This window comes from Podarcis muralis, chromosome 2 (genome assembly GCF_964188315.1).
Source record: "Podarcis muralis chromosome 2, rPodMur119.hap1.1, whole genome shotgun sequence".
Classification (NCBI taxonomy): domain Eukaryota; kingdom Metazoa; phylum Chordata; class Lepidosauria; order Squamata; family Lacertidae; genus Podarcis; species Podarcis muralis.
In genome coordinates this window covers 27068711-27094818 of record NC_135656.1, presented here as the reverse complement: position 1 = coordinate 27094818, position 26108 = coordinate 27068711, and the positions used below count along the sequence as shown (strand labels likewise).

Below are 26108 nucleotides of genomic sequence, written 5' to 3'. Positions count from 1 at the left end.
ACAGGGGGCCACACGCCCTCCTCCATCCTATGTATCTTCCCCCAACGGGCTGCACACATGCAGTCAGAGACTATGCCTACCTGGAAGCTGCCTCTGCTCTTCTCACTTCAGTTCTCTGCTGGTTCTGGGAGACAGTGGTGCAGGAGAGGGTGGGGAACCACCCAGCCCTTCGCTTGCCTGACCTGCCTCTTCTTCCTCTTCTTCACACCCATCTTTTGCTCTGTTCTGCAGCTCTGAAGCTTCCCCTGTTTCTGGCGCTTGCCTTCTGGCTGTTACAGGTCCCCACAAACCACGAGAGTCAGATACCAGCCCCATCTTCCCTCGATGCACCCTTATCAGCGTCCTGCCAGTCCCTGACACTGTGCCACTTCTGAATACCAGGACAGAAAAGGGGATGGGGGAGGTTGCTGTGGTGCAAAAGCACCAGCGGAGCCTATCCAGTGCCTCCTGCCAGTGCCTCTGAACCACACTCACCTGCCGCTGCCTTTCCCCCTCTCCCTCCCAGTATGCAGCAACAACACAGGTGACTTCAGATCAAGTGTTTTAATGACTGAGCTAACACTCTTTCTTAGATTCAAGGAAGGAAAACAAAGGCACAGTACTTGACGATAAGATAGATGAATGTCATTGAATACAGCAAAGAAAAAGGGGAGAGAGAAACCAGCCACTATCTGCAAGTGCTGTGTGGTCTTCTTTGTCTAGATTACCTGCTGGCTTGGATTCAGGAGTGTTTAATGTGTCTTTCTGAATGGCTGAGTTCCAGCAGTTGTACCCAGCATGTAAAAGTGTTTTCTCTATATATATCTTGTGAAAACGACACCTTCAATTGCTTAACCTAAAAAGGTAGACTAGGTGATTGAAGCAGTTAAGAGCAGGGCAGGCGTCAGCACTCAGCATTCGTAGGCCCCAGAACGCTGGCGGAGCCCACCATTTAAATTTCCTACAATGCCCCCGATGATGTGTCACACTTGGGTATAGTGGGTTAAAATGGCAGCCCTGGAAAAGGATGAAGGTGATGTTGGAGGGGACCCACCAATGGAGGAAGGATTGCACCAGAGGGACTTTTCCCAGTGCTCTCTCAGATCTAGACCCCTCCTGTGTAAGATGTCCTTGCAGACTCCTTTGGGCCCAGAAGGGGACCATGTTTAGGGAAGTTTTTAATGTTTAATGCTGTATTGTGTTTTTAATATTCTATTGGGAGCTGCCCAGAGTGGCTGGGGAAACCCAGCCAGATGGGCAGGGTATAAATTTATTATTGTTGTTGTTTTTTAATTATTATTATTATTATTTATTCCCAGCTCATGTAGTTAAAGCCTACAACAGGACTAAAGCATAGGAACCACTGCAGGGCAGGCAGCAGGGAGTACACGTGGGGGCACTCTATAATAGTGATTTTCTCTCTTATGGAGGCTACTTTGGATGAAGACAGACAGAACATTTTTAAGAATGGCAGAGGAAGTCTGAGAGTGCCTCCATTGATGTGTAGACAAATGTACTTTCTCTCCCAAAGAGAGCTGGGGGGGACGGACACTATTGCAGGCTTTCAGATTGGTTCAAATTGAATGGGATGCCGATTGGCTAGCACCTGTGACATCATTTGTGCATTCAGATTCATCTTAAAACATCAAGAAACATTTAAAAAGTAGTAATAAATACTCCAGGATTTGAGGAGTGTTTGCTTTTAGAACATTTCATTTAAAAAAATTAAAAGGGTATTAATGTTTATATGTCATTAAGTAAATTAAATGTTTAAAAAGGCAGGCAATTCACCTGCTGCACAAGAAGAGGAGAAAGAACCGAGGGCTGGTATACATTTTCGTAATGCAGTCTGTACAGCCAGTGAGCAAAGGGTCAATTCTGCCTGCCATTGAAATCCACATTTGTCTTTATCCAATGATGCCATGGAGACTTGTTCATTTTATTTATCTATTTAACTATTTTTTTTACTTATCAAAACGTTTCTACCTCTTGGCAACAGTTTACAAAACCTTCACCTTTTGTTGGAAGGAAGACCCCATATATTAAAATGTCACAGCAGTACCAAAGGACCCTAATGCAATATGCACACCTCAATTCCTTCTGTCTATACCTTTTATGGTTCATTTCAATCCTTCCTTTTCTTCCACTTTATTTGTGCTTGAGCCAAGGGATATGAGAGACAAGAGGGAGCACACACTGAGAGGGAGCAGTAGCAACCAAGCTTGCAGGCTGTATTTTTAATTATTTCTCTTTTCCTTTTTTTTCATAGCCTAAGGAGTTCCCTAGAAAAACATTTGGAGAGAAAAAACCCACTGTTCATAGAGATTGGATTTCCCCTCATTAAAAGCCATCAAGCTCAGTCCCATTTCTAAGCATCACTAACACCTTTTGGGGAATCTGCCTGTTGACATAGTGCCCAAAGGTGACCCTAAGTGATGGTCCCTGCCAATTTGTATCCCAGCTCATTTCTGCTAATCACAGATGAATTCCACAATGTCCCCCATTGGTGTAAAAGGAAGGATTGCTGATAGTATATGGCATGCCTTCCTCAAGCTCATCCAGTGCCCTTTCACTCCTCCATTAAGGCACCAACATCAAGGCCTTGAGAAAAGAGGTTGGGTGATGCAAACTCCCAATGAAAACTCCTATGGACATCAACCTCATTTAACCTGATTGGTGGTTTCCAAGTAGGGCGTCCTATGCTGCCACCTACAGGCTCAATTGAGATATTCACCTTTGCAGTAGTATAGCCGAACTCTTGAGTCCCAGTACAGGGTTGAATAGACCAGTGTGTTGAACTGGAGCAAACGCAATTCCCATTTCACCTGTCAGGCCCTTAATGCAGGAGAGGGTAAACATGAGGCGTTTGTGATGACCACAAGCACTGCTGTCTTTGTGGCCTAATGAGTCTGTCCGCATTATACGCAGGATGCTGAAAGTTGCACGTGGTACTTGCCCTTGGATAAAATGCAGGTTGGTGTTCCAGCCAGTTGGCAAAGGACTTCATAGCTATAAGAAGCAAAGAGGCAGAGAGAGAGAGAGAGAGAGAGAGAGAGAGAGAGGGGGGGGACAGGAGCTGGCAAACAGCCCTGTCAAGCCCAGATAGCCCTCAGGTCCTTGTTTACCCTGCCAACATCCCAGAGCTTTGGCATGGAGTTTTGTCCAAACATCACATGGAGTCTTTGGACAGCTGTGCTGGAATTTGTAGCCTTCCCTTGCACGGAACGTGGGTTTGGAGCACCACCGCTAGGAATTAACAACTCCCTCCAATAGGCTGGCAGAATTAAGAAGTTTGGAGCTAGCCTGTCAAAAGGAGAGAAAGGTGGATTTAAGAATGAGTTGAGGATTATGGTCAGAGCTCTTGTGTGATAAGCTAAGTCAAGTCCTGAAACAGCAGAGATAGAGGCAGTTACTGCTGAAAGGTTGGTGAGCCATTGGAGAGGGGATTAAGACTGATGGAGCAATCCGCTGCGTGCTTACTTAGAAGTAAGCCCTGCTGTATCAAATGGATTTTACTCCCGTGCAAGTGGGGGGGGGGGGTTGCTGCCTAAGAACTGCTATCCAAGCCAACTGAGGCCAAAAGACTCATCAGCGGATTAAACCAGGCCTGTGTTTGCACCCCCAATGCCATCCTTTGCAAATCTTCCCCCTCAGCACAGAATTTTGCAGTGTCGAACACTTTTGGTGTAGGTGTAGGTGTGGGTTTTTGGGGGTTTTTTCCAGGACCACATTAATATAGGAATGAAAGAGGATGTGAAAATCGAAGGGCACATCACTATTGAAAGAAATGGAAAAACTAAGAAGAAGCCAGGCGATGCTCAAGGGTTCTCAGGAGCCTGTGTCAGCATGCAGACTGGTGATTAATTCGCAGCAGCATGCTAGGATGGGGATCTTAACGTTCATTGGGGCATTTTATTATTTACTTACTTGTCTCGCCAATTTGTATAATGCTTACTTAAATTTTGTCTCTAAGGGGTGTACAGGTAACTCAATACAACAAAGCTAAAAATCAGTTAAAACAATTAAATCAGAATTCAGTTAAATGCCTGGTGGAATAGAAGGGGGGGGGGAGCCTGCTCCAGAATTTCAGCAGAGAGAGGGGGGCTGTGTGCCCTTAACTGGAAGGGATTCCATAAAACTGAGTCCACAATATTGAACACACTGCTGCTGGTGGATGAGAGTTCTGCATCTGAGCCATGGGATATAATGAATCAGGCATTGCCTGAGTTATCCTGGACCCAAGTTGTTAAATATCTTGTAAATTAATACAGTGGTACTTAATTTGTTCCGGAGGTCTGTTCTTAACCTGAAACTGTTTTTAACCTGAAGCACCACTTTAGCTAATGGGGCCTCCTCCTGCTGCCGCCATGCTGCCAGAGCACAATTTCTGTTCTCATCCTGAAGCAAAGTTCTTAACCTGAAGCACTATTTCTGGGTTAGCGGAGTCTGTAACCTGAAGCGTATGTAACCTGAAGCATATGTAACCCGAGGTACCACTGTACAAGTACCTTTAACCTGGCCTGGTAGCATATGGGCAGCCAATGGAAGCTTTTGAACACCAGAGTGGTAGCAATAATCTGATCACTATCAACAGTCTAGCCGGCATGTTTTGCACCAAGGGTAGCCCCACAAAGTGCTTGTTGCTATAATCAAGGCTTGGCTCAGTGCAGCAGAACAACTGTGGAGAAGCAAGCGGGGCTGCAATCTCCTCTCCAACAGCCCTGCACTTTGCTCATTGACATGCCCATCAGGACAGTGGATGAAGAATTGTGAAGGACTCTTGTGTTTATGCATATGGTGGGCCCAGGGCTGCTAGAATGGGGAACTTGCATGGAAGATAAGTTGCTTCTTCTGTAAAGGAACCTCCATATATCCCTGGACTGGACATATCACAGTAAGGGTGATAGCAGCCAGAGACTTTAAATGAACCATTGTCCTCTAATTCTAATGGACTCAGAGGCTTTCTCTGACATTTCAAGTATTCTGGAAAAGCATAGCGGCTGCCTATTCCTCCCATGCCCTATTGGCCTTTGTGTTTATGTCACCTTGTTGTCTTGAAACATCCTCTGTACTTCAAAGCCTTCCGCCTTGTAACTACTACATGGGCAGCCCCTGCGCCAACATCAGGAGGGCAGGCACTCAGCTCTCCTGCTCTGTCCGAGGGGGTCTCTTGCCCTCTTTATCCACAGGTAGAGATGAATTTTTCTGCACGCCGCAGGCAAACAGCAATGTGTCTGCACTGGGGGAGAAGTGTCTCCAGACTTCAAGGCAACCATTAGATGATCACCTCTCATTATTAAAGTTTAATTTAAGCTGCGTATCGAAAAGAAAAATACAAACAAACTCGTATCAAAGGAGCCTCCGGCACTTTTAGTACTTGATTAAATTTTAGGATGTGGGGGCTGGAAGCAGTCTGAATTCCTTCACTTATTTCCTTTGAGTTTCCATCCTCTGGTTTCTTTCATTGCTGCAGAGAAACTACATAAATGAATGCCTGAGATTAATTCACTCTTTCCAGGTTTTCTGCAGCCTAAAGGGAAAGCTTTTCCTGCTAGCCCCATAACATGTTCCTCTTTGGTTTTTCCATGATCTTTTCCTACTTCATTTCCCGGGCTTTCACACGCCCATGTCCTCAAACTTGTTTCACCATAGCATCCCCATCCAGCTGCCATGCTTAGAAAAACCCACATATTTCAGCAACTCCCCCTAGTTTTCACAGTCTCTTGAAGTTACCACCAGTGATAAGGATGCTTCAAACCTGTTTGAACATAGATCCATTCCCCCCCCCCCATGACATGCAGTTACAACTGCATTGATGAGACATAGCAAAGTTCCATGCACATTTTATGGGGTGGGGTGGGGTGGGGTGGAGCAATGCTATACTGCACAGTGCTGACGAAATAATCTGTGTACATAAAAAAATAAGAAGAGCTTGTTGAATGAAACCAGTGTCCTATCTGTTCCAGCATTCTGTTCTCATGGCGGCCAAACAGATGCCTGTGGTTTCCAGCAACTGGGGTTCAGAAGGATTACTGTTTCCAACTGCGAAGGCAAAGCATTGCCATCATGGCTAGAAACCATTGGTAGTCTTTATCCTCCGTGAATTGGTCTAGTCCTCTTTAAAGCCACCCAATTTGCTGGCCACCACTGCCTCCTATGGGAAGAAGTGTCATAGTTTACGTGCCCATAGTTTATCTGTCCCAAATCTTCTAACATTCAGCTTCATAGCTTCATCAGATGACTGGGAGTGGCCACCAAGACCATATAACACTGGTCCTGAAAGACCTACATTGGCTCCCATTACATTTCCAAGCACAATTCAAAGTGCTGGTACTGACCTTCGAAGCCCTAAACGGCCTCAGCCCAGTACAGTGGTACCTCTGGTTGCAAACGGGATCCATTCCGGAGGCCCGTTCGCAACATGAAAAGAGTGCAACCCGCAGCGGCGTGTCTGCACACGCGCAGGTTGCGATTCGCCGCTTCTGCACATGTGCTTGATGTCATTTTGCGCATGCTCAAGTGGCAAAACCCGGAAGTAACCCTTTCCGGTACTTTCGGGTCGCCGCGGGATGTAACCTGAAAGAACGTAACATGAAGCAAATGTAACATGAGGTATGACTGTATACCCGAAGGAGCGTCTCCACCCCCATCGTTCAACCCGGACACTGAGGTCCAATTCTGAGGGCCTTCTGGCGGTTCCCTCACTGAGAAAACTGAGGTTGCAGGGAACCAGGCAGAGGGCTTTCTCAATAGTGGCACCCACCCTGTGGAACACCTTCCCATCAGATGTCAAGGAAATAAACAACTTCAGTGGTACTTTGGGTTAAGTACTTAATTCGTTCCGGAGGTCCATTCTTAACCTGAAACTGTTCTTAACCTGAAGCACCAATTTGGCTAATGGGGCCTCTTGCCGCCACGCTGCTGGAGCACGATTTCTATTCTCATCCTGAAGCAAAGTTCTTAACCCGAGGTACTATTTCTGGGTTAGCGGAGTCTGTAACCTGAAGCGTATGTAACCTGAGATACCACTGTATCTGACTTTTAGAAGACATCTGAAAGCAACCTTGTTTAAGGAAGTTTTTAATGTTTGATGTTTTATCATGTTTTTAATATTCTGTTGGGAGCTGCCCAGAGTGGCTGGAGAAACCCAGCCTATTTTTATCATCATCATCATCATCATCAGATGTCCATGAGTTCTCGTGTTGTGGCAGAGGGAGAAAAACTTTTCTCCGGCCACCTTTCCCATGCCATGCATGAAGTTATATACTTCTGTCATGTCACCTCTTAGTCACCTTTTCTCTAAATGAAAAAAAAGTCCCAAATGCTGCTACCTTTCCTCGCTTGATCATTTTGGTTTTGCCCTTTTCTGAACTTCTTCCAGCTCTAGAATATCCACATTGGGGATTGCTGGAAATGGAGAGAGAATGGGCAGAAAAGATGATAACAGAGGCTTTCATTTTCACAAGTTACGGGGTAGCCCACATTCCCTTTTTCATTAAAAATAAAATAAAATTCTAAGCAGGACCAGGGAATACGAATACCTCTGAACCTGAAATAGTGGAAGCTCAAGAACTCTGGCCTTTTCTCTGATTTGCTTCACTTTCACGTTTTGTGATGTTCATTTGAAGCCCAGAGTCTGAGAGAAGAAGCCAGGAGTTCAGACGCCCAACAACTTTCAGAAAAATCACATGTTGGATACTACTTACTGTTCTTTTTTATAGGTCAACTTTGTCCTTTATATAATTTCCCAATTTTTATTTCAACCTATCTGTTGTACTGAGAAATACATACGTAATCTTGCACCAATCAACAAGCAAGTTGAATCAAGCAAACCTACCCAAACCTGTAGAAAGTTACATGTGTTTTGTCTCTTTTTAGCTACACTGTTGGTTTTAAGCATCATTTGAATGCTCTTAAATACCTGTTTTAATTGTTTCTTATTGAGAATTTTAATGTTCTGTTTTATATTTTTGTCAGTGGCTTAGAGGGTTGGTGTTGTTTTTACAATCGGTTTATAAAGGTTAAGGGAAAAATAGAAGCAAATGCTGCCTGTGACACTGGCATTTTTAATAGTGTTCATATCCACCAAACGTCCCTTCTTATCACATATGAGCCAGTGTGGCAGATATGGTGGTGGCTCCTGGCTACAGCCTCAGAGATGCTGGATATCATTTTAAAGTTCCAAGCTCTCTAATTTGGCTAAAGTACATGCAAGGCTCATAGTACACCCTTGTGCAAATTAATTGAAACAAACAATGTAGTTTATTGTACAAAACTCACATATACATACCATTAGTAACGGATATGACCTCCGCTATTTTTAAGCAACATTTGAACACGGTTTGGCACGGAGTCTACTAGTTTTGAACAGTCACTGTTGATTTTCGGATCCCATGAGTGAGCTTCTCCATAGTCGTACAGTCTACAGCACGGAGGCGACTTTAGCATATAGCCCACAAATTCTCAATGGGATTTACATCCTGGGAATTCCCTGGCCAATCAAGTACCTGTATTTGCTGCTCTGTCATGAATTTCTTCACCACTTTCAATGTGTGACAGGGGGCTAGATCCTGCTGCAATATCCCAGTACTGTCAAGATACCTCTTTTCCAGCTCTGGAATAACTCTCTTTCGTAGAAGCTCAATATATTGTGGCGAGCGCATCATTCCTTCTATTGGCTGCAGGCTTCCGACACCATAATGATCAACTGACTTTTTGTGTTTGTTTTGAGTACAGGATTACGAGTAAGATAGAAAACATGCTTTGTTTCAATTAATTTGCACAAGGATGTACCGTAAGGGCACAGGATGTACCAGCACTGACATACTTGATCTTTGCAGAGCAAGAGAGTGTGACCACACAATCAACTGGCCAAGGTGGTTATATGGCTTCTCAGATTCAGAGATGCAGCAGCATGCAAATTCCAGGCTCATATTTTGCCATGAAACTACTTCTCCAAGATGACCCAGTGCGTGTATGCTTTAAAAAGCAGTACGGCAATACCATTCAGAGTTCAAAGCAGCAACCAAAGGAGTGCCATCTTCCCAACAGGAAATTTTGCAGTTCCCATACTTGGTCCTGATACCAAACCTGAATTTATGGCTCTCTAGCTCTGCAATGAGGGTGGCGCTGTGGTCTAAACCACTGAGCCTAGGGCTTGCCGATCGGAAGGTCGGCGGTTCGAATCCCTGTGATGGGGTGAGCTCCCAATGTTCGGTCCCAGCTCCTGCCAACCTAGCAGTTCGAAAGCACGTCAAAGTGCAAGTAGATAAATAGGTACCACTCCAGCGGGAAGGTAAACAGTGTTTCCGTGTGCTGCTTTGGTTCGCCAGAAGCTGCTTAGTCATGCTGGCCACATGACCCAGAAGCTGTCTGCAGATAAACGCCAGCTCCCTCAGCCTATAGAGCAAGATGAGCACGCAACCCCAGAGTCATCCGCGACTGGACCTAATGGTCAGGGGTCCCTTTACCTTTACCTTTAGCTTGGCTTAGCCTGCTTAGTTTAGTCAGGCAGCCATCCTTGGGAGCAATGATTCTCAACTTCCTTCCCTCCCCACCCAAATATGTGCACTGCACATTCATTTTATCCAAAACAATGTGGTCAGTTTCTCTCCCATATAGGTTTAAAATATTTTTTAAAAACCACAAAATTGTAGGGCTGGAACAAAAGGGACATCTTCCAGTCCAAGCAGATACCTAACCAAAGTGTATCCCTCTCCTTTAACTGGAGTGTGCCTGTGGGAATGAATCCCGAATTAAAAATGCTTGTTTTCCAAAAGTTCAGCATCATGTAAGACCAGTTGCTTTCTTCGACCCTTCTCTCCTAGTTTTATTCCAGCAGCAGATTTCATAATTTTTTTGGCTTTTATATACTTTTACCTTTTTTCATTTTTTTGTCCACGAAAATGGAGTGTAAAGGCTACCACATAATCAATCGGCAAGTAAATAATGAAAGTTTGTGTTGATATAGGCCATGTCGCCACAGTGTACACAACAGTAATTCACTTTAGCCTATCAGGAGATGTATGGGATTACAGTTGCCCTTACTATCTACCTCATTGATTGTGTATTGCATTGATCTGTTTAGTCATCTCCCCCTCCTTTCTCTCTCTTTTTTTCAAGGTACATGATCACATCCCTGGACCGTACGCATGCTGGCTTCTACCGCTGCATTGTGCGCAATCGCATGGGAGCCCTTCTGCAAAGGCAGACTGAAGTGCAGGTGGCATGTAAGTCGCGGCGCATGTCATGCTCAAAAAGTTTATAAATATATATATACAGGGCAGTGGCATAGCATGGGGGGTGCAGGGGGGGCCGGCCGCACCGGCGCAACATCTGGGGTTAGGGCAAATCCACAGGTTAGGGGGCAGGGGGTGCAAATCCACGGGTTAGGGGGCGCAAATCCACGGGTTAGGGGGCGCAAATTACTTGCCTTGCCCCGGGTGCTGACAACCCACGCTACGCCACTGATACAGGGAAATAATCCATGATGTGAGCTACAGAGCAAGAGGCCAGAGGATGATGGCAAGAGAGGTTGACCATTCCCACCACCTCTGGAATGCTTGGGAGGCCCCAAGACCCCATGAGGTTCCAGGGAGGAACAAGAGCAACAACCTGGGGAATAATTTCCTTGAGTAGGAGCTGTTCCCCTGCTCTGCCAGGATGCCCCAGGCATGCCCGTGCTACCTACCCCGAATGAAGGGACTTGCCCGTTGGATGATAGGGCTTCAACGAAGTGACTGGAGGACCAATAAACTATTTGAATATGTGTCCTTCCTGAACAATGATAGGTCTACACTCTAAACCAATAGGAGTTTAATGCCCGTTTTACTGTCATGGCTTTGCCAACCTACCATCACCAGGTTTCTTTGGGGCAAAGCCATGACAGTAAAATGGGCATTAAACTGCTATTGGTTTAGAGTGTAGACCTATCATGTGCCTTCTCACAGAATCCCAGTCATGTCATATTCCTTCATTCAAACATTTTCACAATAACCTTCAAATCGAACACATTGTTTCATAAGTTGACTCAGACCTTTTCTACTGCATTATATCTTTAGCTATTACAAAAAGTTTCTCTATTACAAGTATTTTGTCATTTTTCTTTCACTGCTTTTATCTCAAATCCCTGAATTTCGTTTGACTGTAGTATTGTTTTTTAATAGTCCACAAAAGGCCTCCATTCTGCTATGAAAAGTTTGTCATTTCGATATTTTAATTTCGCTGCCAGCTTTGCCATTTCTGCATAGTCCCCATTACTTTCAAAAGTTACTCCTCCCTCGTTGGAACCTTCTCTTCTTTCCATTTCTGTGCATATAATATTCTAGCTGCTGCTGTTGACACTTATATTAATAATTTGGTCATCATCTTTGGAACATCCGTCCCTATTATACCTATAAAAAAAGCTTCTGGTCTTTTGGGAATAGCCCATTTAAACATTTTCTTCATTTCATTATATATCATTTCCCAAAAACCTAAAAGATAGTCTGAAAGAATTCATGGGAAGAATGCTAGTTCATTTCTAATGCTGATGTTCCCTTCGACTCCCCTTCCCGCTCTGAGCACCTTCTGTCCTACTTTTCTAAACTTGTCTGAATTACCCCTTTCCCCGTCACAACCAGGAAATGCTTTTTTCAGAGGTTTGTTAGTTGTGGCCTTATTATCACGTGTGATTTCTCTTTCACACGCACAGAGAGAGAAACGTTTCAGTTGCAGCATATCTTTATGACAAGTAGTCAAGGTCATCAGGCAGCAAGATCTGGACTGCTCCTGGTGAGCAAAATGTTAGGTGAGAAATTATTGGGTGCTAAAGGGCTCTTCAGTTGAGCAGTGCAAAGTGGATTTGGAATCAACAGCTGGAAGGTGGAGGTGGAGGAATGCAAATTAAAAGAAAGGCACAGTCTCTTTACAGGGTGAGTGATGAACCGCAGGGACAGAACATCATCAAACCAGGGCCTCTTTCACCTTCTTCTGATCAAGATTAGAGGACTTTGTAAAGGACACCACTCAGACGGCTGCGGAATTTTTGATACAGCAATAATGAAAGGGTATTCGGCAGCCATGTCCTGTCCATGAGAGGTCACCTTCCAATTTTATCACACTTTATTAATCCTCTGACAACAATGAAGTGACCTTTTGTAGCAGTGCCAAATGACAGAACCTCCAAAGCGATGCCCCTTTCCTCCAAGCTGACAGATCTTAAAATGTCTCTTTTTTCTTTCTTTGTTGGTCTATTTGCTTTCTTTTTTTAAAAAAAGGGAGGGGGGACCGTTCCGATTTTTCCCCCACTGTCATCCCTATTTGCAAATCTCCTATGGCAAGCGGAGCTGGGAACTTGTGAAAGCTTTATCTTCAGTCCCTTGTAATAGAGCTGCAGGAAGAAAACAGAGCAGGACTGAGGGGCATTGGGAGATTGGGAGGCAGGTTGCGAGGGGGTCACGTGTGCCCCCCCCCCAATGCTAACAGAGCCATGAGGAGACAGGAGAGTAGAAGTGGCAAATAAGCATGGAGGAACATTAAGGGGACTGCATGTGAATCTCACCCCAAGGAAGAGGAGGAGGCTGTTTGCCTGAAGTGTTAAATCCCTAAGATGGCTTATAACAAAAGCAAGCAGTTCTTCTCGGCAGCACCCTCTGGAAGGCAGGGAAAGCAAACAACGTTTATAACAATTACAGCGCCATTGCCTGACGCAGGGACAAGCCGCCCATATAAATCAGCCCTGGTCTCTCCGACGTGCAGGGAGGTGGGGTGGAAGAGGCCGGGGTGTAGATGACAAATCTTCTGCTGGCGACTGAAGATTGTGGTTCAGTTGGCTGCCTCCTGCGGCACTTAGCTAGAGAGCCTCATGCTTCAGCACAGCTGGTGGGCGGGTGGGTGGGTGTCTGGGAAGGGGCTTTTCTGTGGGGATGAATCAGACATTTTACAGTTAGGAAAGTGATGGGGAAACGCATTTTCAGTGGAGCCCTTTGATCACCTTTAACTGCACAAACTTAAATGGAATCAATGAACTACTAATGGGAAGGTGTATAAACATCCCACAAGCAAATCAGGATGATTGCAGGGCAAACGCACATTTTCATATAGCCACACTGCAAACAACTGCATGATAAAGACCGAGTATGATCCGACCTCCGTATAAGCTTTGTGAAACAAAATCTGGATGAATGCTCAGCCCTCAAGTCATCTGGAGCAGCTGGAAATGGCAAGCAGGCCTGGATTCTTCTCATTGTTCTTATTTGTTTCTCTTCTGAGATTTGCTAGGTTCTTCCAGGTTAGCATCGGGCTGCACGGGCAGCAGATCCCAGACACCAAAAGGCTAGGTCTGACAACGGATTCTGCATGCCAGATCAGTGCACGCTGTGAAGACTTCAAAAGCCCGGAGAAGAAGAGAAATAACTTGCTGAGCCAAGAGCTGGAGAAGAAAGCAGGGGAAAGCGCCGTGACCACCAACCAGAGGAAAGGAGCAGCGGGAGCAGGGTGTGTGTGTTAATTCAGGCCTCAGGCAAGGTTGACAAGGTGCCTGCAAGGCTTCCTCTGCTGTCACTACACAGACTATAGAAGCACCGCCTGGGAAAGGGAGATGCCATTTAATTAATCCTAACAAAAGAGATGCTTTGGAGGAGCGTCGTCTACAAGCGTGGAGGGGTGGGTGGGTATCAGAAGCAAGAGAGCATCTCAGCTGGTGAAAGAACAACTCAGAAAGTCCCGGCATTGGTCTCAGCACTGGACCACAATAGCTGATTGCACTCTTCCAAGCCTTAATTCCCTCTTCTCTTCCTTTGATGTTGCTCTTCCGTATTCCTTTGCCCACAACTGCAGGAGCCACCATTTTTAAAAATTCACAACCTGGAGTCCGGCTTCAAATAATGCACAAGCACCTTCAAAGATACTTTGAGGTTCCTGGCTTTGTTGGGTTGTGTGTTGTTGTTTTTTTTAATTAAGAAAAAAGAAATACATAGGGACACCCATTAAGCGGCTCCACTATCCAGAAGCTAAAGAACTAAAACCCACCCTTTTCTAATTGTGTATTCCTTCACCACTGCGCGTTGCTGCTACAAAGTTAATGCTGCAAAGACTGTGCCAGAACCAATTTCTGTATTGTGGCAGTGACTCTCCGTTGTGCACTTAGCTATCTCCCCGCACTTAAGAGAACCAGGAATCGCTTGAAGAAAAACCGAAAACGTTCACGACTCTTGCAGCTTTCGTTTTTTTAAGGGATCTTCCTCCACGGTTACAAGATTCATGATGAAATTACAGGTGCAGGGAGCCCTGAGGCCAACATCTCCAACGATGGGGGCTTAACCTCCCTCTGACGCTCCTTGTTAGAAGCACTTTCCATCAGGAATAATCTTAAGTGGACTTGGTGCCTCATCAGCATTCTCGGGAATGAAGATCTACGAGCCGAAGCAGGGAAAGAAAATTAAAATCCAGACAGCCACTCGAACGTCTTGGCGAGGGGTGGGGAGGGAAGGAGCACCTTGTTGCTTGCAGCCTAAAGGAGTGCTGTGGGGAGGGGACACCCCCCGCCAAGATTTAGTACGCTGACTTTCACGACTCTCTGCCTCTCTGCCAGGAAGAAAAATAACCACTGAAAATTGGGAAAAGAAAATAATCACCATCAAAAATGGGGGAAAGGGGAGATCTGTGAACATCTCCTAACTTTGAATTTGTAAATCATATTGCATCTACAGGATGAAAACCTCCTGGTCACAGCCATGCCATATATTTAAAGCACTCTTATTCCACTTTAAACATCATGGCTCTCACTCCTGAAAGCTGTAGTTCGTTAAGGGTTTCCTAATGACTCTCAACAAAATACAGTTCCCAGGATTCTTTGGGGTGGTGGGGAGCCCTGGCGGTTAGAGCGGCATAGTAGTTCTTTAAATAAGGTAAAGTAAAAGTAAAGGACCCCTGGACTGTTAAGTCCAGTCAAAGGCGACTATGGTGTTGTGGTGCTCATCTTGCTTTCAGGCCGAGCAAGCCGGTGTTTGTCCACAGACAGCTTTCCGGGTCATGTGGCCAGCATGACTAAACCGCTTCTGGTGCAACGGAACACAGTGATGGAAGCCAGAGTACACGGAAACACTGTTTACCCTCCCGCCGCAGCAGTACCTATTTCTCTACTTGCACTGGTGTGCTTTTGAACTGCTAGGTTGGCAGGAGCTGGGACAGGACAGAGCAACAGGAGCTCACTCCATTGCACAGATTCAAACTGCCAAGCTTCTGGTCAGCAAACCCAAGAGGCTCAGAGATTTAGACCACATCGCCACCCACGCCCCTTTAAATGTATAGTGTGGATGAAAGTGGCTAAGAGAACTGGAAGGGCATGTCTGCTTTCCCACGTGGTGAGCATGGCTCTCAGGGGCAGCTCTTTATCCCCTAAAAAGTGAGCAAATATTGACATAGTAGAAGGGGAGGGTGGTGTACCTGTTGAAATGTGGAAAGTTGTGTAACCTACAGCAGGAGAACAATGAGCGGACAGTGATTTTAAAAAGAAAACCACACACCCCTCCGCCTGGAAGCACCCAAAGACAGAGATGGGGTACAACAGGTACTCCTGAAAGAAGCACGAAGCAGCTGCCCCAAACTCAGAGGGGTTTCAGCCCCCTGAAGCTGTGGCACATTCCAAATGCGACAGACACCGTCCACCATTGTCAAGTAGCACTTCCTTGGCGTGTGTGAGGCGCCTGGCCAGTGTGCAGTTTACCTCAGCATTTAACCAATAAAAGTCCTATGTTATTACCCAAGCCCTACAGATCACACCTAAGAGATCTGAACACCCCTAATTCACTCCATCATCACCTTCTCCCCCCCCCCACACCTTCCCCAAAGCAGCCCCCCCTCCAAAGGTTGGTGGCAAATCAGGCAGCTAATGGGAAATTAATCAGGCAGCTGTGCTAACGCTAATGGCCAAGTCATTAAAAAGAGATTCTTTACACGTTTTTAATTACAGCAATTAAAGCAAGTCAATAAAATGTCTCCCCACGCCCCCCCCCCCAATTTTGTCATTAGTACTATTATTATTAAAGGTTCTATAAATTTTCAAGCACACAAGCAGCTGCGCTGCACGAGGAGGCACTGACCTCCATCCCAGCAGCATCAAGGTAACTGTTGATCAAATGGTGTGAGGAGGGGAAAGGGGAAAGGCACCTCTGAATGGAGATTATATGAGTGTTGGAGGGGGGGCAGGCCTGGGAACTGTAAGTGGAGGGTTGTGAGTGTGGGCGTTTGGGAGGGGAGGTGCACAGATGAACGTGCATAGGCAGAGTGTATAAGCAGAGGAGATTGCATCGAGCGTGGGAGAACAAGACATTTGCTTTTTAGCATGGGTCATTGCCAATTTAAAGCACATGAAACATTAATTTGTGCAGTCTATGTTCTAAAGAAACCTGCACAGGCTCAATAATGTCTCGCTGAAAAGCCATACCTGTTTGCAGAAGAGCCACGCTTCTCCACTGCAACTTGTGCCCACTTCTGGTGATTTGCTTGCGCTCGGGGAACCGATTTGCAAGTACAAAATGCGTACCGTATCATGTCAGCCGAGAAGGGTGCTCACTCACACGATATAAATTGCCACCTTTCGAAGTGCACACGGGCGGTGACTGAGAATGGGCCAGATACTCTCTCCCATCTATTTTTGCAAGAAAAAACCTGCCGTTTATACATAAAAGTAGCAGCATTTCATGACTGGCATGATATAAGTGTGTGTTTTGCACTTAGCAATTCATGCCCAAAACAAAACTAGCACCGCATGAGAGCTGACTTGCTGCGTAGCCAAGTAAAGGTTGAGGAAATCTATCAAATTTCCAGGTGTCAAGATGACAGCTGCGAACCAACACAGGAATCCTGTAATGAAGTTAGATTATGGCATTTTGATGACACTGGGCTAGAATGCACTGCACTGCTGGCTTATGCAACTGGGACCCATGGATACAGTTGCAGCCCATGAGCACTGCATTGTGGCATGCAGCATATTGATAGCCATTGCCTCCACCACCACCACCTCACATTTATAGCTATGGGCAGAGGACAAGCACAGGAGGGTTATCAGGCCCATACCATGCATATCTGGCCAGCTGTATTCAGATTGATGACCCACAAGTTGCATACATTCCAAGTGCCCCAGAAAAAAAGGGACATCCCGCTTTGTCTCACGAGATCTTGGCGGCCATTATGTGTTCCGCCATCTTGCACACTCTTGCCCTGAAAAAAAAGTGTTTTTTCAGGGGAAGAGCAAGGCGTGAGTCACATGACTTGTTCAGGAGTATGTCCTGGAAGACATATGTCCTGGTTTTGCATCAGAAAAAGTAGGAGCCTAGTTGCCTTTTCTAATAAACTCTGTCTTACCATGTGGCATCTTAAGTTCTCATTGTACCACCCTGTTCTCATAATCTTCCTGATCCACTTGCATAGGACCTCCATGTATAAATTGGAGAATCGCAAAGCTTTGGGTTCTTGGGAACGTTTTTAAACGTAGTGGTAGCCTACAACTTACCTGCTGTACAGCTAGGCTCTAAGAATGCCAGGTATTTGGTTTCTCTGCCCTTGCACCTAACCTGTTTGCTGCTCTTTCTTCCTTTCTCCTCCCTAGATATGGGAAGCTTTGAGGAGACTGAGAAGCAGCAGAGTGTGTCTCACGGGGAAGCCGCCGTCATCCGCGCTCCCCGCATGGCCAGCTTTCCTCGCCCGCAGGTCACATGGTTCCGTGATGGACGCAAGATCCCTCCCAGCAGCCGCATGTGAGTACAACTGGCCTTTAGAAGAACCACCGGAGTTTAAAAGAATGCTGGAAGGTGTTTGGGAAAAGCAGTGCCCACACACTTTGGATAATGGAACCACACGCCTTCTTATTATCCTCCTCAAAGGCCTGCTATTTCACTGCATGTTTGGCTTGATAAACATAGAGGGGAGGAGTGCAAGTTCACATTTGGATGAGCTGGAGAAGCACGAGGGACAAAAAGCACAATTAGGTTGTGCTCCCTTTCCTTCCCACCGTGATGACGGCATCCAAAGCAGCCCACTCACAGATTAACTGGGGCACTAACCCCTAGAGTAGTGGTTTTCAACCAGTGTGCCGTGACACCCTGGGGTGCCTTGAATGATGGCAAAACTGGCCTCTGTCTCTTTTTCCTTCCCTCCCTCCTCTAATGCCCTCTAGTGTCTCTGCCTCCCAAAGGCTTGCACAGTTGTTGTTGCAGCAGCCCTGGCTACAAGCTCCCCAGGCTAGTGGTGGCTCTGGGGCTGGCCAGGGGGTGCTGGTTGCCAGGAGCTGAGCCAGCCTCAGAGTAAGCAAGCAAGTCTGCCAGCCCTTGCTATTTGGAATGGACAGACATGTCCCAGGCCCCTCTCTTTGGGGCAGGGAGCAGCAACTCAGAGACCTGGGGCGGCAGCAATGGCTGCCCAGAGGACTCCCAAGGAGAGAGGAGAAGAGAGGAGGCTGAGGGAACACACCACAAAGGAGAGTGTTCGAAAAAGGGTGAGGGGCTGCCACCTCTGCAGGCAAGGGGTGCAGGCAAAACTGGCCTCCTGAGCCCCACAGCGGTGCCACAGAAAGATTGCAGTTAGTCACCTGTGCCCTAGAGCAAAACCCACAAACCCACATTAGGTTCTTTACCATTACAGTGGTACCTCGGGTTACATACGCTTCAGGTTACATACGCTTCAGGTTATAGACTCCGCTAACCCTGAAATAGTGCTTCAGGTTAAGAACTTTGCTTCAGGATAAGAACAGAAATTGTGCTCTGGCGGCGCGGCAGCAGTGGGAGGCCCCATTAGCTAAAATGGTGCTTCAGGTTAAGAACAGTTTCAGAAGAAGAAGAAGAGTTTGGATTTGATATCCCGCCTTTCACTCCCTTTAAGGAGTCTCAAAGCGGCTAACATTCTCCTTTCCCTTCCTTCCCCACAACAAACACTCTGTGAGGTGAGTGGGGCTGAGAGACTTCAGAGAAGTGTGACTAGCCCAAGGTCCCCCAGCAGCTGCATGTGGAGGAGCGGAGACGCGAACCTGGTTCCCCAGATTACGAGACTACCGCTCTTAACCACTACACCACACTGGCTGTCAGGTTAAGTACGGACCTCTGGAACGAATTAAGTACTTAACATGAGGTACCACTGTACTCTCCGCATACATAAAATCACTATCAAAGCAAGGAGATTGTCCATGCATCCAGACACATAGACCTTTCCTCTGTTTTAAGCAAAAAAATCTGACCAATAGTGGAAATTGCTTTCATTCTCTCAGAAATCCCTGCTTTGTCTCCCTGTTCATCTCAGGGGGTGCATGCCAGCTTTTTTCAGCGTTCACGTGACATTGGCATCAAAATGCCAGCCCTTTTGCCCAACCCCAATTTAATCCTTTCCAGGGAAAATTTGATAAGTTTTTAAAAATGCCTGTTGCCAGTTACTTGCTTGCAATACCTTAACAACCAATTTACAGTTTTAAGCCCCCCCCCCCATATTAGAAGCACCCAGAGAAGCTTTCCCGCTCCCCTCTAAGGTGGCCAGCATTTCATCACACTTTGCCAGCTAAGTGTCCCCTCGGGAGCCACTTGCGTAACGGCCCGTGTTCCCACCCTGCCTCAGAGACACCGCAGAGTAATGCTTGCATGCCAATTGCCTTCCATTCTGGCTCCATCAACCATATCACAGCAATTACAGCTGATTAATATTCATAAGAGAGTTCAAAGAGGTCCTTCCTTGAAAAGTGGATCCAGCAGTGGCATCTCCTGAGCGAGAAATCCCCAGCCGGTGAATGCTGTTGGCTTGGCAGACGGAGCCGTGGATTCCTGCTGTCTTCGAACAAACTGGATGGTCATCAAACATTTACCTTTGCTCCCATTTCTAGGCACAGGTCCGGGCTTTCCAAGTCTGCGTCCAGGAAAGCGTGGCTTAACTGTGCCTAGAAAGCGTGGGGCAGAAGGTCAGTTTGGATGAGCGTTCCTTAGTTTGTACTCCCTGTTTTTTGATGGCGATAAGCAACAGTTCCTTTCTACGCATCCCATTGAGCTGAATTGTGGCCTGGAGCCAGGACTGTGTTATTCAGTTTGTTAATGGGCTCACTCTGCTCCATCATTAGCGCTTGACTTCAGGTCCCAAGTTCCTGTTGCATCCCTCCCCCCCCCCCCCCCCCAAGAATAAAGCAAATGAATCTTTACAGAGCGGCAAATGTGAACATGCACAGCTGCGTTAGAAAGAAAGAGCAGAGGTTCATAGACACACATACACACATTCTTTTTTTAACCTTAACTCAGAGATCAATCGCCATATTATCTCCAGTACCCTTGCTGTGATGATCTGGGGGTGGGGTTTCTCTGTGTCTTTCCCTTCTCTCCTTGACAGCATTGCTCTCAGCTGTAGTCTTCTTCCAAGAGTCATCATGGATACTGAAGAGGCGTAACAACTTTCCCAACACCTACAGGGAATTGTTGCAGTCAGCTTGTTACATGGCATGCCAGGGTAGGCGTCTGAGTAGGTTGCCTATAGATAAAAATACGGTTTGGCAACATGCACAGCATTATGAATATTGATAGGCCAGGATGCTTTCTACTCTGAGAGAGGGAGAGATGCACCCTGGAAGAGGCACAAAGCACACCCTGAAAGAAAACCCGCCGCAACCTCCTCTCCTCAACCTTCTCCCCCATTGGAAAGGCACGAGGCAGACACATTAGCCTGGCTGTTTGTCAGAGAGAACCCTGCCACTTTCCCCTCTTAATGGGAGAAAGTGTGAGGGAATGCGGCAGAATGTGTCCTTGTTAAACTAACATTAAGGATGTTTAACAGATGTCTCAGGCGCATCACATTAAAATCCGGAGATAGACTTGATAAACTAATGGCTTTGTTTATCATGGAGAAAATGAATTTGGGAGAGAAGGGGGGCGGAGAGGGAGAGAGACGTAAGGAAGGGTGTTCGCTCTTTCTTAAGGGTTGTAATACTCTGTTCAGGAAAGAGGGCGAAAAATTGCCATGTCTCCTCATACAGACAGACACATTCATAGTGCGATACAGCATTTCCCCTCTGGCAAAGGGTAATTTTTCACGAGCCGAAGCTTTCCTAGCAGCCAACTCTCTGCTTGTTTGCTCCCAGGCACAGCTCACTCAAAAGGGTACAAAGTTGGGGGCTGTGGAGCCCGGCGCACAGAATTAGCATATAGAAAGTGTGCGAAGTCCGACAAATGTTGCATACGTGTATTCATGCTGCAGTGCACGTGGGGCCCACAATCCAATGAACGGGGCAGCTAGCCCCAGGGTTCCCATAAGGACTTTGCACTTATGCTCCTTAAGCAGCATTCTTCACTCTTCATCTCCTACTGTGTGTTCCTGAGTCTGCCTGTTAACTCTTGCTCCATTCATTTCTCCAGTGTGGTGTAGTGGTTAAGAGCGGTGGACTCGTAATCTGGCGAACCGGGTTCGCTTCCGCGCTCTTGCACATGCAGCTGCTGGGTGACCTTGGGCCAGTCACACTTCTCTGAAGTCTCTCAGCCTCACTCACCTCACAGAGTGTTTGGTGTGGGGGAGGAAAGGAAAGGAGATTGTTAGCCGCTTTGAGACTCCTTAAAAAGGTAAAGGGACCACTGACCATTAGGTCCAGTCGTGGCCGACTCTGGGGTTGCGGTGCTCATCTTGCTTTATTGGCCAAGGGAGCCGGCGTACAGCTTCTGGGTCATGTGGCCAGCATGACTAAGCCACTTCTGGCGAACCAGAGCTGCACATGGAAATGCCGTTTACCTTCCCGCCAGAGCGGTCCCTATTTATCTACTTGCACTTCAATGTGCTTTCGAACTGCTAGGTTGGCAGGAGCAGGGACCAAGCAATGGGAGCTCACCCCGTCGCGGGGATTCGAACCATCAACCTTCTGATCAGCAAGTCCTAGGCTCTGTGGTTTAACCCACAGTGCCACCCTTTTGAGACTCCTTAGGGTAGTGATAAAACAGGATATCAAATCCAAACTCCTCCTCCTCCTCCTCTTCTTCTTCTTTGCTGTTTCTGGCCTTATTTTCTACTCCCAAGTTCTCTCCTTTGTGCTTATCCATGTGCCTCTCTTCCGACCCATCCTGCTTCCCTTAGGCACAAGGCTATTAAAACGTAGCCTCCCAGTGCCTGATATAAGTAATGCTACTCCTGTTCTGCTTTCAGTTTTGTGCCCTCTGCTAACGGTAAGGGTAATAAGAGCTACTTAGGGGTTTATCCACACTAATGTTTCCTCTGCACTGTCTAGCACAAGTCCATGTTTTAAAGCTCCTGTGTCCGAACACTCTCTTTTTTGCACCCCCAGAACTCCCCCTGTGTAAAGTTGCAGGCCCTCCAAGTGCCCCTATTTTCGAGGGACAGTCCCTGATTTACAGAAGCCATCCCAGTTTCTTATTTGATCTCAGAATGTCCCGCTTTCCCCTAGGACGTCCCTATTTTCATTAGAGAAATTTTGGAGTGTATGAAAGCTGTTCTTTACTGCCAAACCAGAGCAAATGTTTGTTGTTTTTCAGCTTTAAAGAGTGGGTTTTTGCAGAGAAAGCTTGTGGGGTGAGTGCTTGGACACAGCTTCAAAGCACAAACCTGTGCCTGGAAAGCATGGGGCCAAAGGTCAATGTGGATAAGCCCTAAGTTAGGTAATGCTAGCACTAACGCAATTGTCTACCAGCCTCAGAAGTTGGCCTACCAGGCTGTTTTGGGTGAACCACACCCACCTTTCCCCAGCCTGGTATCATAAATGACATCAAGCATGAGAAAGTTGGCACCATGATTTGGGAGTCCACGGGCACCTCTGTTCTTTCCTTTGCATTTCCGGTTTGAATTCATGCGCTCTTGATTCTTTCCTTTGAAGCTGGGTCACCGAATGTCATGGTGATGCCGAGTGATTGACAGGTGGGTGGCTCTGCCATCGAGATGCTGTTCGGCACCCCTATACCAAGAGATGTTTTAAGGCTCTTCTAAACCCTCATCATCTGTTTAGACAGACTCCTGGAGATGACACAGCTCAGCTCAATCCATCACATTAGCTAATGTCTAACGTCGGTGCATAGATAACAGTGAACCATGGTCAAACTAGACAAGGGAAATCTGTGCCTAGATGGAGATGACATCCGTCATTTTCTGGGCTGTGTGATCCCGTAACCTTTTCTCAGTCCCCTAACTCTGATTAAGGCTGATGTCTGCAAAGGCCTGCTGAGTTGACTACACAAAGCACCTTAACAGGGAAGCCAGCCAAGTTGTTCTCACCTTCCGGAATCAACTCCACCTCCGATTTGGAATGCAGCCGAGGAGCCCAAATTTGATTGGAAAAACAGCCCAAAGGCTAGAGGAATCACCCACTGCTCTCACGTTCAATTTGCAGCACCGCCTCCCCAAAGCTGTGTTTCAGTGTGATATATATATATATATATATATATATATGGGAACTTCCTCTCTGCCCAGACCATACCTCCTCAACAGTATTTATAGGAACTCAAACACTGAGATCCTGCTCTGTTCCAGTAACAAGAAGCCGAAAGCACCAGCCTGAAGATGACGAGTGAGACCTCGTCGAAACGTCGCCTAGACACCCCAACTTTTACACGGGAAGATACCCGAGGACACCAAAACCTGCATATATATATATATATATATATATATATAATTTATTTCCAGGGGGTCTGATCATGCATCTCCCGAGTATCTCATCTAATTTGGCCCCTAGAGACGCATTTACCCTTTATTATGTGACGTTTTATTACACGCGCTGTGCACCCATATAACACACTTCTGCCAAAACCTCCTTCCATTAGGAAGCACAGCAGAAAACACACACACACGTTCTTTAAAGAATAAAAGTACACATGGCATCCTAGATTCAAAACCGAGCTGCTAGGTTTCTCTCCCTTATACAGACATTGTGGTGCAATTGAATATGTAACCTCCATTATGCGGGAAGTGAACTGGTTGCCTTTCCATTTGTGAAGGCGGTTTGAGAAGATAAAGCTCCTTTATCACAAATTTGATGGTAAAATATAGTTCCCCTCCCCCAGCCATTTTATGTCTCCAGCAGATTAGATCATTCTGTAAAAAGGAAAACTATTAATCTAGGAACATCCAACTTGTTCTCCCTCCTGAGCAATTCGTCACTGGGGTAATTTAAAGGCCGGCACCAGGAGATGGGGAAGAATTTTATTTTATTTTTTGCCTTTTGTTTGAGGTGAAAGTAGTTTCAGCATGTTTAGTTCAGGATTGCAGCTGGCTTGTCTTCTGGGGTCACCTGCATGTATTACATGTGTCTATGCAGAATTGCACACACTCCCAAAATACTGCAGCCGAAAGCTGTCCAGATTTTCACTTTTTTAAATATAGCAACCCTAGTTCATGTGCATTAATGCATATATAGATCTATGTGAAAAGCACCATATACACAGCTACCGAAACATACACCCCCCATTGCCACCAGTCAAGGAGCACGCATGCAGGTACTGGTTGTGGTTCCATTTTTAAAGGCAAGCAGGTCAAGCCTTGGCCAGAACCTGGATAGAAAATTACCTGGAAATCCCATGTTGACTGCTTTGAGCTCCTTGAAAGAAAGGCAGTATGTTTGTTTAGCTGCCAAAAAAAAGAAGAAGATATTTGCACACATGAAGACACAAGGTATCCAGGAAATGAGAGCGTGGCGGGTTTGCATTTGTGTGCTTGTACATGCATTCTGTGTTTAAATATACACTTGACTATTAGATTATGTGTGCTCAGTCTGCATACCTGCCTGTGCCCAGTCACAGGCATACACCAAATGAAATCATGACCACACTGATGGTCTTTTCCCAAAAAGGCAGCACTAAAAATACATGAGTGGAAGCAAGCACTTTCAGATATTTATGCAGGTAGGTGTAGAGTGTGTTTATTATTTGGCTGTATATATCACTCTGTCCTGGGAGCTCAGAACAAGGAGCAGACCCATGTGATAGAAAAAGACTTGCTGCTATGCAAGTGGTGTGGCTTAGTTCCAAAAGTGCTCCCCTGTCTATTTTTTCAGGCAAGAACCCAACACACTCCCCTAGACATTGCTCTAATATATCTACTGTAACTAGATGGCAGAAATAACAGGGCTCCTGAACCTTTAAGCAGAAGTGGGCCTGCCTTTCAGCATCAAGCTACACCTGCTGAAATTCCCGTTTCTACACAACTATTAAAGGTGCAAGAAAACCCACCCGTGTCCTCTTTTGCAGCTGGCTACCCTAACTATAAGGGACACGGGTGGCGCTGTGGGTTAAACCACAGAGCCTAGGACTTGCTGATCAGAAGGTCAGAGGTTCGAATCCCCATGATGGGGTGAGCTCCCGTTGTTTGGTCCCAGCTCCTGCCAACCTAGCAGTTTGAAAGCACATCAAAGTGCAAGTAGATAAATAGGTACTGCTCCGGCGAGAAGGTAAACGGCGTTTCCATGTGCTGTTCTGGTTCGCCAGAAGCGACTTAGTCATGCTGGCCACAGAAGCTGTACGCCGGCTCCCTCAGCCAGTAAAGTGAGATGAGCATCGCAACCTCAGAGTCGTCTGCGACTGGACCTAATGGTCAGGGGTCCCTTTACCATACCCTAAGTATGTAAAAAAAGAGAGAGGGAAAAAACATTCAGGTTTTTACAGCTCTGACCCAGACAATACACTTCCTCTGCACTGTCAACCCAAAAAAGTTTTTTGGCTGCCTATACTTGATTTGTCCCAGATGCCAGAGTTAAGGAATCATTTCCTGGGGGGGGGGGGTGAAAGACTGTAGACACACAGCCCACAGTGTGTGTGTTTGAAGTGTGGAATGCCAAAAGCCTCCTTGGGGAACACAGTGTTCCATATCGGTCCCCACAAAGCAAGAGAGCTCATAATCCATGCTGGATTATTTGTGGCAAAGCTTGGGTGGAGTCAGTGGGCTAGCTAGCAAAGCTTGTGCACCTCTCCTAGCAACCTCTTTTAAAGTGGGCACCCTGTGCCCTTGAGACACTCTCTGCTCTAAAGCCATGTCCTCTCTTTCCTTCAGAGCCATCACGCTGGAGAACACCCTGGTCATCCTATCAACAGTGGCACCTGATGCCGGAAGGTACTATGTGCAGGCCGTGAATGACAAGAATGGGGACAATAAAACCAGCCAGCCCATCACCCTCACCGTGGAGAGTAAGTGACCCTTGGGGC

General features: G+C 46.4%; 1 protein-coding gene across 11 annotated transcripts in view; it reads left to right on the top strand.

Moving 5' to 3' along the window:
- Positions 1–26108, top strand: part of SDK2 (sidekick cell adhesion molecule 2) — a 330246-nt gene that overhangs the window by 228159 nt on the left and 75979 nt on the right. For all 11 annotated transcript variants that reach the window (XM_077924059.1, XM_028713980.2, XM_028713965.2 and 8 more), the window contains exons 3-5: positions 10102–10208; positions 17570–17717; positions 25957–26090. In XM_077924059.1, the coding sequence (XP_077780185.1) occupies positions 10102–10208; positions 17570–17717; positions 25957–26090 (389 nt within the window). The remainder of the gene's footprint in view (positions 1–10101; positions 10209–17569; positions 17718–25956; positions 26091–26108) is intronic.